Source organism: Tamandua tetradactyla, chromosome 23, assembly GCF_023851605.1.
Source record: "Tamandua tetradactyla isolate mTamTet1 chromosome 23, mTamTet1.pri, whole genome shotgun sequence".
Classification (NCBI taxonomy): domain Eukaryota; kingdom Metazoa; phylum Chordata; class Mammalia; order Pilosa; family Myrmecophagidae; genus Tamandua; species Tamandua tetradactyla.
The window spans coordinates 36,548,237-36,562,197 of NC_135349.1; the positions used below are offsets into that span (position 1 = coordinate 36,548,237).

The following is a 13,961-nucleotide window of genomic DNA, read 5'->3' on the forward strand; positions in this document are numbered from 1 at the left end:
GTATTGAAGTCTACTTAAGTAGAACTATCTGCTTCAGCCTTCAATTCTGTCAATTTTTTTTTCATATATTTTTGGGCTCTGTTGTGAGGTACGCATATGTTTATAATCAGGATTCTTCATGCTGAATTGTCTTTAACAATATATGATATTCTTCTTTGTCCCTTGTAATATTTTTTTATTTGAGGCCTATTTTATCTGACAATACTGTAGCCACCCTGGCTCTCTTTTGATAATGTTTTCTTGGAATATCTTTTTTCACCTTTTTACTTTCAATCTCTTTGTGTCTTTGTACCTAAAGTGAGTCTCTTGTAGAAACCATAGAGATGGATCATGTCTTTTCATCCAATCTGCCAATCTCTGCCTTTTAATAGGAGAACTTAATCTAACATTGACATTTAAGATAATAATTGAGAAGAATTACTTCTGCCATCTAGCTGTTTTCTCCATAACTTGTATGATTTTTGTTCTTCAATTACTCCATTACTTCTTTTCTAGTATTTAGTGACTTTTTTATACTGTACCATTTTCATTCCTTTATTTCCTTTTCGCTATATTCTTTAGTTATTTTCTTAGTGATTACCCTTGCAAATACTGTGAACATCTTGACTAATAACAACCTTGTTTGACAAGTGCCATCCTAGTTTCAGTAGCACACAAATTACCCTGCTATAGATCTCTGTCCGCCCCCCATTATTTTGTCATCGTCTCAGATTACATCTTTGTCCATTGTCTGCCCATTAACTAGATTTGTAATGGTATTTTTACACATTTGCCTGTTAAGTCATAAAGGAAAGAAAAAAGCAATTCCTAACCAAAAATACAACAATACAGGATTTTATATTTACCTATGTAGTTACCTTTATCATGGTTTCTTACTTCTTATGGCTTCAAGTTATTATCTAGTATTCTTTTATTTCAACTGTAAGTACTCCTTTTAGCATTTCTCGTAGGGCAAGTCTTCTCATAATGAAATCTTTCCTTTTTTTTTTTAATCCATAAATGTCTTAATCTCTCCTTTTTTTTTTTTTTTTTTTTTTTTTGCATGGGCAGGCATCAGGAATCGAACCCGGGTCTCTGGCATGGCAGGCAAGAACTCTGCCTGCTGAGCCACCGTGATCCACCCCCTCTCCTTCATTTTTGAAAGGCAGTTTTGATACAAAAAGAATTTTCTCTTTTTTTTGGCTGTCCTGTAGAACTTTGTTCCCCAGTGGAATAAAGTGGGCCAGTTGGCCAACCTCCTCTGTCTCCTAACAAATGAAGATAGAATCTGACACAGAGAAGGCACTCTGAGTTATAAAAATATTTGTGGCATAAGTAAACAAGTAAGTGATCAAATAAATAATGAGTCGTTGAGACAGATAAGTACACCTGTGGGTTATAAGACTAGTTAGCATGAATTTAGCAGTAGAGGCACTAGAAAACAGGGGCTTCACCACTTTAATTTCCATTTTCCCCACAATGGTCTGACAAAGATATGTGGCTTGATGGTATATTATCTGACATCTCAGGAAATCAACCCAAAGGAGGTAAGATGCTGTCCCTCCCAATTTACCAACCAGCGGGGCAGTTTAGCAATAGATGCAATCTCTGACATTGCCCAGGAAAGGGTTGGAGGCAGTAGTACAAGGACTAGGATTTACTTTAACAGAAGGAAACATCCCAGGAGCTCTGCTGGCAGCACAGGCCTGGGAAGCCAGTGACCACCCACAGACCATCCACGGTGGAACGGATGCTTCTGGGGAAGAGCCCAGAGGAAGACCAGTCTATGTCTGCAGAGAAGTTGCTCCAAGCTGACCCCAAGGAAGGGGTCAAGCAGCTAATTTGTTGCTTTCTTCAAACGGGACACCCTCAGGAGCTCCCTGCTGGTTGCCTGGGGGTTGACAGCTCTTGCATATGCAGGGGAAAGAACAGAAAGGTGGGGATGAGCAGAGCAAATGCCATATCATGTGTATTCCACACAGTCAGCAATGGTCACGTTTTGCTTAGGCTTTTCATCCTTGCTGCCCTGGGCCTCGATCTGCTGCAGGACATCCAGGCCTTTGGTGACCTCCCCAAACACCATGTGCTTGCCATCCAGCCAGTATGTCTTGTCACATGTCAGGAAGAACTCAGAGCCATTGGGGTTTGGGCCAGAGTTCGCCATGAAGTGTAGGTCTGGTCCTGTGTTTTATTTATTTATTTATTTATTTTAATGTACATTCTTCAGGGTTTTCAACTATAGACAATCTTATGAGAGAATCATGGCTTTTAGTTACTCCTTTTTCCACACTTTCTGCTCTTTTATTTCTTGTTTTATCGTACTAGCTAAGCTCTCCAATCATTTTTTGAATATTTTTATTGTAAAAACTTAACATACAAACATTCTTGACATGCAAACGTTCTATACATGGTATATAATCGATGGCTCACAATGTCATCAATATAGTAGTGTAGTCATCATCATGATGATTTTTTTTTTAACATTTGCATCATTCCAGCAGAAGAAAAAAAAAGAAAAAAGAAAAAACTCATACATACCATACCTCTTACCCCTCCCTCTCATTGACCACTAGTATTTCAGTCTATTCAGTTTATTTTAATCTTTGTTCCCCCATTATTTGTTTATTTTTTATCCATATTTTTAACTCATCTGTCCATACCCTAGTAAAAGGAACATCAGACACAAGGTTTTCATCATCACACAGTCACATTGTAAAAGCTATATCATTATACAATTATCTTCAGGAAACAAAGCTACTAGAACACAGCTCTATGGTTTCAGGTATTTCTCTCTAGTCACTCCAATACACCATAAACTTAAAAGGGGTTATCTATATAATGCTAAGAATAACCTCTTGACTCTATTCGAAATCTGTCAGCCACTGAGACTTTATTTTTTCTTATTTCTCTTATTTCTTATAGTGTTTATAACAAGCAGCCAGCTGGCTTGTTCCCAATCTTGATCTCCATGTACACTTAAGAATTTGACTGGGCCTTTTTGACTGTGGGCTCTAGCTCCTGGGTTTCTGCTTTGGGAGACTATGACTGTTCTTCCTGCTTATTTTCTTCAAGAGTCTTCCCAGAAAACTTCTTCAACCAATCTTCATCTGACCAAACTGGTCTTGAAGAGCCTTCCTTAATTCTCATTGTTTTGGCCAAATTGACAAGAATTGTCCACCCAAATTCAATGAATTCAGATTCATTCATGTTGTCAATAGCTGCTGCAGCATCCTCTGCCAACTCAAATTCAACAAAAGCAAATCTTTGGTGCTTTTCCAGGTAAACCAAGGCCAAGACCAAGGCCCCACTGTTGGTATGGCTGCCAAGAAGGGAGTAAGTGTGGTAGGGTACCTGTTTCATAATCCAGAGGAATTTGAATCTCTGTGATGTCTCCAAAAGGAATAAAAGCAGCATAAAGAATTTTGTCATCCACCTCCTCTGCTAGCCTACAGCACACACTTGGTGGTGGCCGTCTGGCTCCCACATTTTTTTGCTGGAAGCCAGCACTAGGCCCACCCCTACCATCTCCACACCCCCTCCTGCCCCACCCTTGTCCGGCTCTGAAAAAAAAATCCTGATTGACAGATTTTTTTTTCCTCTAAGGACTTTACCTATGCCATCCCACTGTCTTTTGAATTCCATTGTTTCTGATGAGAAATCCACTGTTAGTCTTATTGGGGATCCCTTCTAAGTGACAAGTCACTTTTCTCTTGCTGCTTTCAAAATCCTCTGTTTTTGAATTTTGCAATATGATTATGTGTCCTGGGGCAAGTTCCTTAGAGTCTATCCTGCTTGGAGTTTGCTGAGCTTCCTTATAGTCATGTCTTTCATCAGATTTGTGAGTTTTCAGTCATTATTTCTTCAAATACTTTTTCTTCCCTCCACCCTTGTCATTCTGGGACTCCAATGCTGTGTATGTTGGTACCCTTGACAGAGTCTCCAGGTCTTATTTTTCTTATTTTTTCTTTCTGCTCCTCACACTGAGTAATTTCTATTATTTTATCTTCAAGTTTGCTGATCCTTTCTTCTGCCTGTTCAAACTTGCAGTTGAATCCACCCAATGAGTTTTTTATTTCAATTACTATACTTTGCAGCTTCAAAATCTGTTTGGTTCCTTTTTACAATTTCTCTCTTTATTTTGTTCAGACAGCGTTCTCTTAATTCCCTTTGGTTCTTTGTATATGGATTCCCTTGGCTCACTGAACGTATTTCAGACAGTTGATCTTAGGCCTTTGACTAATAGTTCCAATGTATGAACTTCCTTGGGGGGGAGTTTCTGGCAAGTTATTTTTTTCCCTATGAATAGGCTATAGTCTCCTGTTTCTTTGTGTGTTTAGTGATTTTTTTGTTGACAACTGAATATTCTGAGTATTATGTGTTTATAACTCTGGAAATCTAGTTCTCCACTCCTCTGAGATAGGGTTTTATTGTTTTATTGTTGTTGATGAGGACTGGTGTCATCAATTTGTGACTTTTCCATGTAATTTTTGTTCCAAAATGGGATGGAAAGTGTCAAGAGGAGGTAAAAAAAAAATAGGTACTGCCCTTTAAAGAATCCTCTGCCACTTTACCCTAAGTGGGGGTTAGAACAAGGGCTGCTCTTAGAGTGAGCCCCCACAGTAGTCTGAAGTAGCTTATCCAAAGCAGTGATCAGCAATCAGACTGCACTTCCCAAGATTATGGGAGAACAGGTCCTTATAGCCCACCCTGGAACTCACAAGCTGCATCAGGAACCCAGGCTATAGTCCTCATTGCTCTCTGCCATGCAGTTGGGGATGGGACATGATATCCACTGCTTGAGGGTGAAATTCACACATTTACTGGCTTCCTTGTTCACCTCTTGCCTGGATGCTACGTAGTGTTCCAGTAGATTCCTGAGTTCCAAAATAGTTGATTCAAACAGTTGATTCCTTAGTTGTTCTGGTGAAAGGACTGATTACTGTAGCTTCCTACCCTGCCATCTTTCTACAGTCTTCCACATTTATATAATATTTCAAAAACTAATTCTATAATGAAAATGTCCTAAAATTGATCATGGGGTTATATGTACAACTATATAATGATACTATGAGCCAAAGATGATACACTTTGGATGGTCCGTATGGTGTATGAATCTATCTCAATAAAACTGCATTTAAAAAAAAACTAACTTTAATTTGCCTTAAAATATTTATTTATAAAAGGAATTGCATGTAAGGGGAAAACTGATGCCATTTCCATAAATTCATGATAGGCAAAAAAGAAAATAAAAACTAGACAATAAGTTCTTCCCAGATGCTGCTGCTGGCCAAAACCTGTGAGTTGAGGCCTTGCTTACTTCTTGCTAAAATAGGGAGGTGGGTGCATGGGTGGTTCAGTGGTGGAATGCTCACCTCCCATGTGGAGACCCCTGGTTAGATTCCCAGACCATGCAGGAGATTACTATTGAACCAGTGTGTGGACAGATGGATAAAAAAATAAATAAATAATGGGGAGGATAGACAGCATGGGATGTTTTGGGTATTCTTTTTCATTTTTATTTTTATTTTTATTCTTATGTTTATTTTTTGGAGTAATTAAAATGTTCAAAAATTGATGGTGATGATGAATGCATAACTATATGATGATACTGTGAACCACTGTACACTTTGGATTATTATATGGTAGGTGAATATATCTCAATAAAATTGCATTTAAAAATAGATTAATAAATAAACTGAGTTTTGAATTTAAAAAGGGGGTAGGAGTTTAGCAAATGTTACAGAGCTAACATTCCTTGAGAGGAATGAGAGGAGAAAAATGACCAAAACCTTGAAAACAAAATAACTTTCTCACCATATGATTCAACATTATTTGCTCCATCTCCTTGTATCATTTCAAGTATCTCTGGTAGTACCAGTTCACACCAGTTCACAGTGAAACACTGACCCTTTTCAACCTCCTCCTCTACAAAGGAAAAGGAAGCAAACCACTTCATGTCATTCCTAAAGTCAGAGGCAGTCCAAGACCCAGAACTACAATCTTCTGACTCCCAGTGTACCCCCATTTTCTTTCCTCCTTCCCTTCTCTTTTCACTCTTTCAAGCTTCCCCATATTTAACTCCTCTCAGCTTTGGATCTCGCTTATTTGATTTCTTGATTTGATCTATAGTGCCACAAATGGAAACTGGAATACCGGTTTGTGTGTCTCAATTTAGGGATGGAAATTCCCCACACGGTGGGAAGAGGGAATGAAGTATAGGCTCCAGCCTCTTAGATCTACAGAATTGCAGAGCTAGTCTCTCTTTCCCACACCCAGTTCCTACTCCTCATTGGTCCTTGTTCTAGTTTGCTAGCTGCCAGAATGCAATATACCAGAAACAGAATGGCTTTTTAGAAGGGGAATTTAATAGTTGCTAGTTTGCAGTTCTAAGGCTGAGAAAATGTCCCAATTAAAGCAAGTCTATAGAAATGTCCAATCTAAGGCATCCAGGGAACGATTCCTTGGTCCAAGAAGGCTAATGAAGTTCAGAGTTTCTCTCTCAAGTGGAAGGGCACATGATGAACACAGTCAGAGTTTCTCTCTCATCTGGAAAGGCACATGGTGAACACAGTGTCATCTGCTAGCTTTTTCTCCTGGCTTCCTGTTTCATGAAACTCCCCAGGAGGCATTTTTCTTCTTCATCTCCAAAGGTCACTGGCTGGTGGACTCTGCTTCTCGTGGCTATGTCGTTTTGCTCTGCTTCATTCTCCAAAATGTTTCCTCTTTTATAGAACTTCAGAAACTAATCAAGACCCACCCAAATGGGTGGAGACACATTTCCCCCAATCCAGCTTAACAACCACTCTTGATTGGGTTGCATCTCCAGGGAGATGATCTAATTACAGATTCAAACATACAGTATTGAATAGGGATTATTCTACCTTTATGAAATGGGATTTAGATTAAAACATGGCTTTTCTTAGAGGACATACATCCTTTCAAACCAGCACAGTCCTCTAGGCCTGTTTCCCCCTCTGCTCTGCTGAAGGGCTATTCTTGCTCAGTGCTGAAGAATGGTTTAGAACCTTTCCACATGCCACTGGGTCCTGTGTAAAAGTACCATCTGGAACAAGGAGCTGGTTCTCAGGGGTCTGGCCATGAGAGTTGTGGGAGATGCTCACGCATGGTGACCATGAAGGTAGGAGGTATTCTGTAGAGTTCAGCACTGCCCTGAGGACACCTTGCTCAGCAGAATTTTCCCAACTGACCCTCAAGCCCTTGCTCCAGGTGTGAGGACAGGGCTCTCATCACTCAGCTTTTTCACTTTTTAAGCCAAGGAGTGATGTCATCCCCATGGCTCACAGGGGTGATGGGTGTCCTCCCTCTCCCAGGTGCAGAATTGGTTTTGTAGAATAGTTCCCAGCAATATCCAACAGAATATGTTTAAACAGACAGATGTGTACTACTTCAAGTTTACCCAGACAAAGCCAGGACCCGAGGGTCTTGTTTCTCACTCACTTCTCTACTGTCTGCACTTGAAGGAAGTCGTTGAGGAGCTGGCCCAGGACATACTCTCCAAGCTTCCCAATGACTTTGACTTGGAAATGGTTGGGAAGTTGTACCCTGTGATCTATGAGGAATCCATGAACACCGTCCTAAGGCAGGAGCTCATCAGATTCAACAGGTAGGCCTAGTAGTATTGCTTGGTTCTTGGGAGTTGAAGTAGGAGGCACCTACAGATCTATTGAGCAGTAATTGAGATAGATACTTGATAAGGGTTTGCTAAGGACCTGGTCAGGTTTGACCCACCCATAAGGATGGCTATAAAAAGGGAAGGGCCATCCCCAGCCTATGTAGACCAGGGCTCCTTCTATTCATTCTCTCCTATTCATTCTTGTGGAATCTATAGTCAGGTTAAAGTCAATACCAAGTACAGGTTAATAATAAATAATCATTAGAGTCACTTGGGAAGGGATGCTATTGGCCAGGCAATAAGCTAAGAGTTTTGGGCCCTCTATTTTAGCCCTTCCTCACTCCTCATCTAGTCACTGCATTGGTATCACCTTAATTTGACTTCTAAATAGTCAAAACTGAAAGAGTTCCCAAAGACTATCTAGTCCAGTTAAGAATGCTGAGTCCTGGAGATGACAGTGTTTTGATCAGGTATCAAGTGCCATAGGGTCATTCTGCCTGGGCTGAAACTCATCACTTTTGCCTCCAAGTCTAATGTTCTTTCTGCTCCAGACTCCATTTATTGCTGTCTCCAATTTGCCTCATGTGGTCATTGCTCAGAAGAAATGAAGGAGTGTCTTGTGAGGATTTCTTGGCTTCTCTAGTCTTAGGGCTACTCTCTAGAATTAATAGGCAGTTGGTCATATCAGAAACCAAACAAGGTGTGGGGTGTGAACATATTTATGACCAGACACCTTGATTTAGACACCTTGCTGTGAGTTAGACACCTTGCTGTGAGTTAGACACCTTGATTTAGACACTTTGCTCCATATGATGGGCTGTGATCATTGTTTTTCCAAACAAACACCAGGCCTAATGGCTTCCCTTCTCTGCTGCCTAGCCTCCCCTAAAGCCACTAGAGCTCTTCTTTGGTGGCTGCAGGGGCCTTTACTAGCTCTGAACTCTAGCCATTGTAATACAGTCTAACAGCAATCCATATTTTCCAATTATATTCAGGATTAAAATACTGCAGGCAATAGTGTAACGTTCCTCCAACCTACCTTTTATGCCTATTCTTTCAGTGGTATGAGAAGTCTAAAATATGATTAGTGGCAGTGCAGCTTCCATTTCAGGGGAGCCATTATCACGTCTTCTTGGACAAGTGTTCATTCCTTGTGTACTAAAACCTCTAAAGTAGTTTTAGTTTCTTGCTCATAGCTGCAAGAATAGAAGGAAAAAATTGCAAGTAGGTCTTTATGTTTAATGATTAGATTAGTGGTATAATCACTCAGATGGGAGCTTTGTTCCTAGTCTCCTCATACATCAAATGTCTGAACCCTAAATTCCTCTTGATGTGAATGTTTAGCAATTACACCCCCAGAAACCCCTTTCTTGGGTTGGTCATTCTCATGTCTGTTCAGCTGAGATTTCATTAATCTATGGAAACAACAAGCTCTCTTTGGTGGCAGATTCTTCAGCCACCAGAGATGCACTCTCAGGTGACTCTCCTCTGGGCTTGGCTGGACCTCAGAACATAGCAGTTAGAGAGAGAGGCAGAAGATCTTGGCACCTCCTAGGCTGCCCTTAGGTTGCCTTTTCTCAGGTGTGCACCTCATAGTCTATAAAAAGAACAATTTTGGCAATGCAAAAAAGGCTTGAAAACTGTGCATACCCTCTGACCCAGAAATTCTATGTTTAGTAAGAAAATATTTAGAAACTTGTATAAATATTGATATGAATGGATGTTCCTAGCAATATTGTTTACAGTGACAACAACCTAGATAAAATATATTTGCAACAGTAGGGGGATAGTTAAATAAAATGGAACACCTTGCAGTCTATTTACTGAATTGGAAAATCATTCCCTATTTGGTAAGAGAGAAAAACAGATTACAAAAATATAAACCATGTGGTCCTATTTAAAAAATGATTTGTGTTTACATGGAGAAAAACCTGGAAAGATATAAACCAAAGTTATCTTTAGGTGGTGAAATAATGGGTGTTTTTTTTTCTCATCTCTATTATTTTTCTATCATGAATGTGGATTGTGTGACCTTTTAAAACTGGGAAAAAAGTAAGAGGAGAGTTGGAGTCAGGGTACTTAGGTGGAATGGGGACACTGAAGAGCCAGGCTAAACCAGCTCTGTCCTTCTCGCAGGCTGACCAAGGTGGTTCGCAGAAGCCTCATTGATCTTGGCCGAGCAATCAAAGGAGAGGTTCTGATGTCCTCAGAGCTAGAGGATGTCTTCAATAGCATGCTCATGGGTAAAGTGCCAGCCATGTGGGCAGCTAAGTCCTATCCATCGCTGAAGCCCTTAGGGGGCTATGTGTCTGACCTGCTGGCCCGCCTGTCCTTTTTCCAGGTACCTAGGAAACAAGCTAACTGGGCAATGGGCATGTTCATTCAGGAGAAGAGGACATTCTGAAAAGACAGATTAGAGGCAAAGGCAAGGAGGGGGAGGGCACGCAGCCAAGTGGCTTCCTGGACTGAGCATCTATATAGCCAGTGGAGGTAGGAGGAAGTTTAGAACAGACATGGAAACTGGTGGCTCATGGGTCAGATTTGGCTCTATAGATATGTTTGGTTTGACTGACTTGTAATTTCAAAATTTGGGAGCTTGAATGTAAATATTGGGTTATTACTCATAAAAATCCAGCTATTTGTTCCATGTTCAAAAAATAGAAGACCTAAAACAATGTACCTACAGGGCAACAATTGGTGGAGATGAATGGCTGTTGCTTAGGTTGACAGGATACATATTTTCTGCTAATTCAGCTCCCATTCTCTTTGTATCCCTGACATCAGTTTGCACTTGTGCTTTTCATAAAGTAAAAATATATTTTTCTGTACCATCATCTCCATCAAACATGGAAAAATGTAAGCTAAACTGAGAGGGCTGCCTGTTTCAAGAAATATGAGAAACAGCATATTTTTGTATGGGACTCATTTATATTAATTGCCTTTACACATTCTTTGATTTGTTATTGGTTTTGAATTTTTATTTCTCTGGCTTTCCAGGAATGGATTGACCAAGGGCCCCCTGTGGTCTTTTGGATCTCTGGATTCTACTTTACACAGTCGTTTTTGACCGGGGTCTCCCAGAATTATGCCCGGAAATACACCATCCCCATCGATCACATTGGATTTGAGTTTGAGGTAGGGGTACTTTGTGTTAGGCCAACTCAAGCATCCAGAGAAAGTAATTTTGCCCATTTCCTATCAGGCCTAAACGTTTGGGTGTATCAGGCCCAAATGTTTCTGAGATGAAACAAATGAAGTATTGTGCATGACTTAACAGTAGCTCCAAAAGCTATTCCCACCAGAATTAGAGAATTCTCAAGGTGTATATTAAAAAGAACCTTCCCAAGGGAAAACTCTGCACTGTCACACCAAGAAAAATGAAAAGCATCCTCCCCTACTATCTATTCAATGTGGTGGACTCTTCATTTGGAAGCTTATTAATGACCTTGGATTATCCTTTGCTTGGAGTAAAGCCAGAGGAATGCCCAGTGGTCAAGTCCTCTCTATTTATAGAGAGTAAAGGGGGAAGATGGACTTTTATAAAGCCTATAGAAAGATCTTTTGGGATTACCCACAGGTCACTAATGATTGCTCTAGATTTCTATGAGTGAACCTAATTTGATGGACTTTTGAGATAATGTTAAGCCAAAGTTAATGCAAGAAGAAAACAAAGTAGGTGGGATAAACATTGGAAAAAAAGATTTTAAAAATCTTTATGATGTTGAAATGACTGTATACCTAGAAATCTCAAAAGACTAAAAACATACCTATCAGAATTAATAGAATTTGTAAGGTGACTAGAAACTAGTTAGATATACAAAAATAAGCACTTCCAATGTTAGCAACAAGTACTTAGAAATGGGGACAACATTCCATTTACAATAACAAAAAGATTAAAATTTAAATTATTTTAAAAGGAGCTTGTGTCTTCCTGTTCATGGTAATCCCCAGCACTCCCTATTGCCATATAACCTAGACCATTTTCTACATGAATCTGAAAGAATTTGAGTGTATCACCTACGAATCTAAAGTGATGTGCTGGAGCTGACCTATACCAGCTCCCTAGAGCCAGTTACATTTCAGAAATTTTGTGAACAGATTCTTAAGGAGTTGGTAGCCTGAAACCGACATGGAGGAAGTACTTATACCACAGAAATTACAAAAGCTACAAATCAAGGCTTCCCCTCTCCACTCTTTGAAGAATCATTTTTACCTGAATCTAACCTCTTTATAGATGGGGAATTCAGGTCTAGAAAGGGGAGGGACTGTGCAGATTTACTAACCTAGATATATTAGCAAATGTGGCATCCTGACTCCCATCTTAGAGCTCTTTCTAACCCAGCATGCTGACTAGGAATCCACCCTGGCCCTAGTATGACAGGCAGGGATATTATCACTGACGCACCAGTTTTCAGAAAGAGGCAGACATTACAGCCAAATTGCACCCTGGGTATCAGAGGATTCCAGTCTCTTATGCTGCCCCATTTAGGGAAAATGGTATATATGGAACTCAGAGTTTTTCACTCTTTCAGGTGACCAGACAAGAAACAGTCATGGAGAGTAACCCAAATGATGGAGCCTACATAAAAGGGCTCTTCTTAGAAGGTGCCCGTTGGGACAGGAAAACGATGCAGATTGGGGAATCCCTCCCCAAAATCCTCTATGACCCACTACCCATCATTTGGCTAAAACCTGGGAAGAGTGTGCTGTTTCTGCATCAGAACATTTATGTGTGCCCAGTCTACAAAACTAGTGCCCGGAGAGGCATTCTCTCCACTACAGGCCACTCTACCAACTACGTCCTCTCCATTGAGCTCCCGACAGACAAGCCCCAGAAGCACTGGATAAATCGAGGGGTAGCCTTACTGTGCCAGCTGGATAACTGAAGACATCTTTCCCAACACAGAAAATAAAAGGCATTTTATTCTCAACTACAACCTTGCTTTTCTTTCTTGAGAGTCACATGGTATGAGGGTGGTGATGATGACAATTGTATTAATTGAGTACTTGCTATGAGGCAGGTATTTCAGAGCAACCCATAAAGAAGGTATTTTTATTATCCTGTTTATGGCTGCAGAAATCATTATACAGAGAGGGTCAGAAACTGTCCCAATTCAGTGATGGAGCCTGGATTTGGACATAGGCAGTGGAAATCTTTAATCTGGATTTTAACTATTTGGCTAAGCTCCCTTGAGATTATGTTTTTCCCTAGTATTTTGCTCTAACTGCCATTGCACTTTAGTCATTTCTTTCCTAGTCTATGCACACTTGCTAAAATCAGCGCCTCTGAGAGGTTGAGAGATATTGGGGCATTTTTATTTTTTAAGGTTCCTGACATATTTAAAATGCATTTCTGATAACAACTGTATGGTTTTAACATAACTTCCATTTTACAGATACAGAAATGGAGACTTAGGAGAGTAAGCACACAGATGGGTGAAAGGAAAGTTGAGAGAAGCAGTATTTGTTACATGCTAACGTATGCCTATAGATATCTCACTTGATCCTCTGTAGTTGATGTGGCAGTTTCTCCATCTTGGGGTTCAGGGAGAGTAAACAGTTTTCCTAAGGTCACACAGCTCTTTCAAATTGCAGAAGATAAGCTTTGACTGGAAGTCTCTGTGGCTCCCATTAGAGGTGTTGGTAGCTCCAAACACCATGTCCCAGAAATTTCTAGTTCACACTTCTCCCCAGAGCCAGCTTTAAGAGAATCCTGAGGAAGATAAAAACCAAATTCTTTTGGGGTGGGGGGAGAGAATGGGGAGAACATGGGTAGGGAATTGAATCCAGTCTCCCACATGGCAGGCGAGCATTCTACCACTGAACTACTCATACACCCCCAAAATCAAATTCTTAATGTATTTCTTCTCAACTAACTCTCTCATGTAGCTCCCTGGCTCTAAGCAGTTCCTTTCAGGTTGTTTTGTTGGTCAATTCTAATTGAGCAAAACAAAATGGATGTTTGAGATTCTTAATGTGTCTGGCCTTGCTTCTCTGCCTCTTCACTAGAAGAAAGCTTCCCACTCAGGGTCTGTGAATTTTCCTGAATATGGGAAGCTGCTGAGAACCAAATAAATAGATTTCAGAAACCCTTAGTTTCTTCTTAAGAAAATGACAACAGCCAAATTCTGCTTGAGGGCTATGAATTCTGAGATCAATTCATCATCCAAGTGGCCAAATCTTAGAGATAAGTGTAAAAGGGAAGTTCTCCAAGTCCTGCCAGGGGGTAATAAAGAGACAGTGAGGGGTAGGGGCCAGGCTTCTTCAGCTATTTTTTTTTCCAAGATAAAAAAAATTTTTTCCCAATTAAAAGAAAAAATCAGAATGAATAAATGGCTGGCATTGTCAT

General features: G+C 40.2%; 1 protein-coding gene and 1 pseudogene across 2 annotated transcripts in view; one reads left to right on the plus strand and one right to left on the minus strand.

Moving 5' to 3' along the window:
- Positions 1-12,538, plus strand: part of DNAH3 (dynein axonemal heavy chain 3) — a 220,557-nt gene extending 208,019 nt beyond the window's left edge. For both annotated transcript variants that reach the window (XM_077141603.1, XM_077141602.1), the window contains exons 59-62: positions 7,461-7,603; positions 9,749-9,953; positions 10,610-10,747; positions 12,145-12,538. In XM_077141603.1, coding sequence (XP_076997718.1) covers positions 7,461-7,603; positions 9,749-9,953; positions 10,610-10,747; positions 12,145-12,498 — 840 coding nt within the window. In that variant the 3' untranslated portion in view covers positions 12,499-12,538. The remainder of the gene's footprint in view (positions 1-7,460; positions 7,604-9,748; positions 9,954-10,609; positions 10,748-12,144) is intronic.
- On the minus strand, positions 2,905-6,051 carry LOC143667804 (peptidyl-prolyl cis-trans isomerase E-like; annotated as a pseudogene).
- Positions 12,539-13,961: the final 1,423 nt, after the last annotated feature.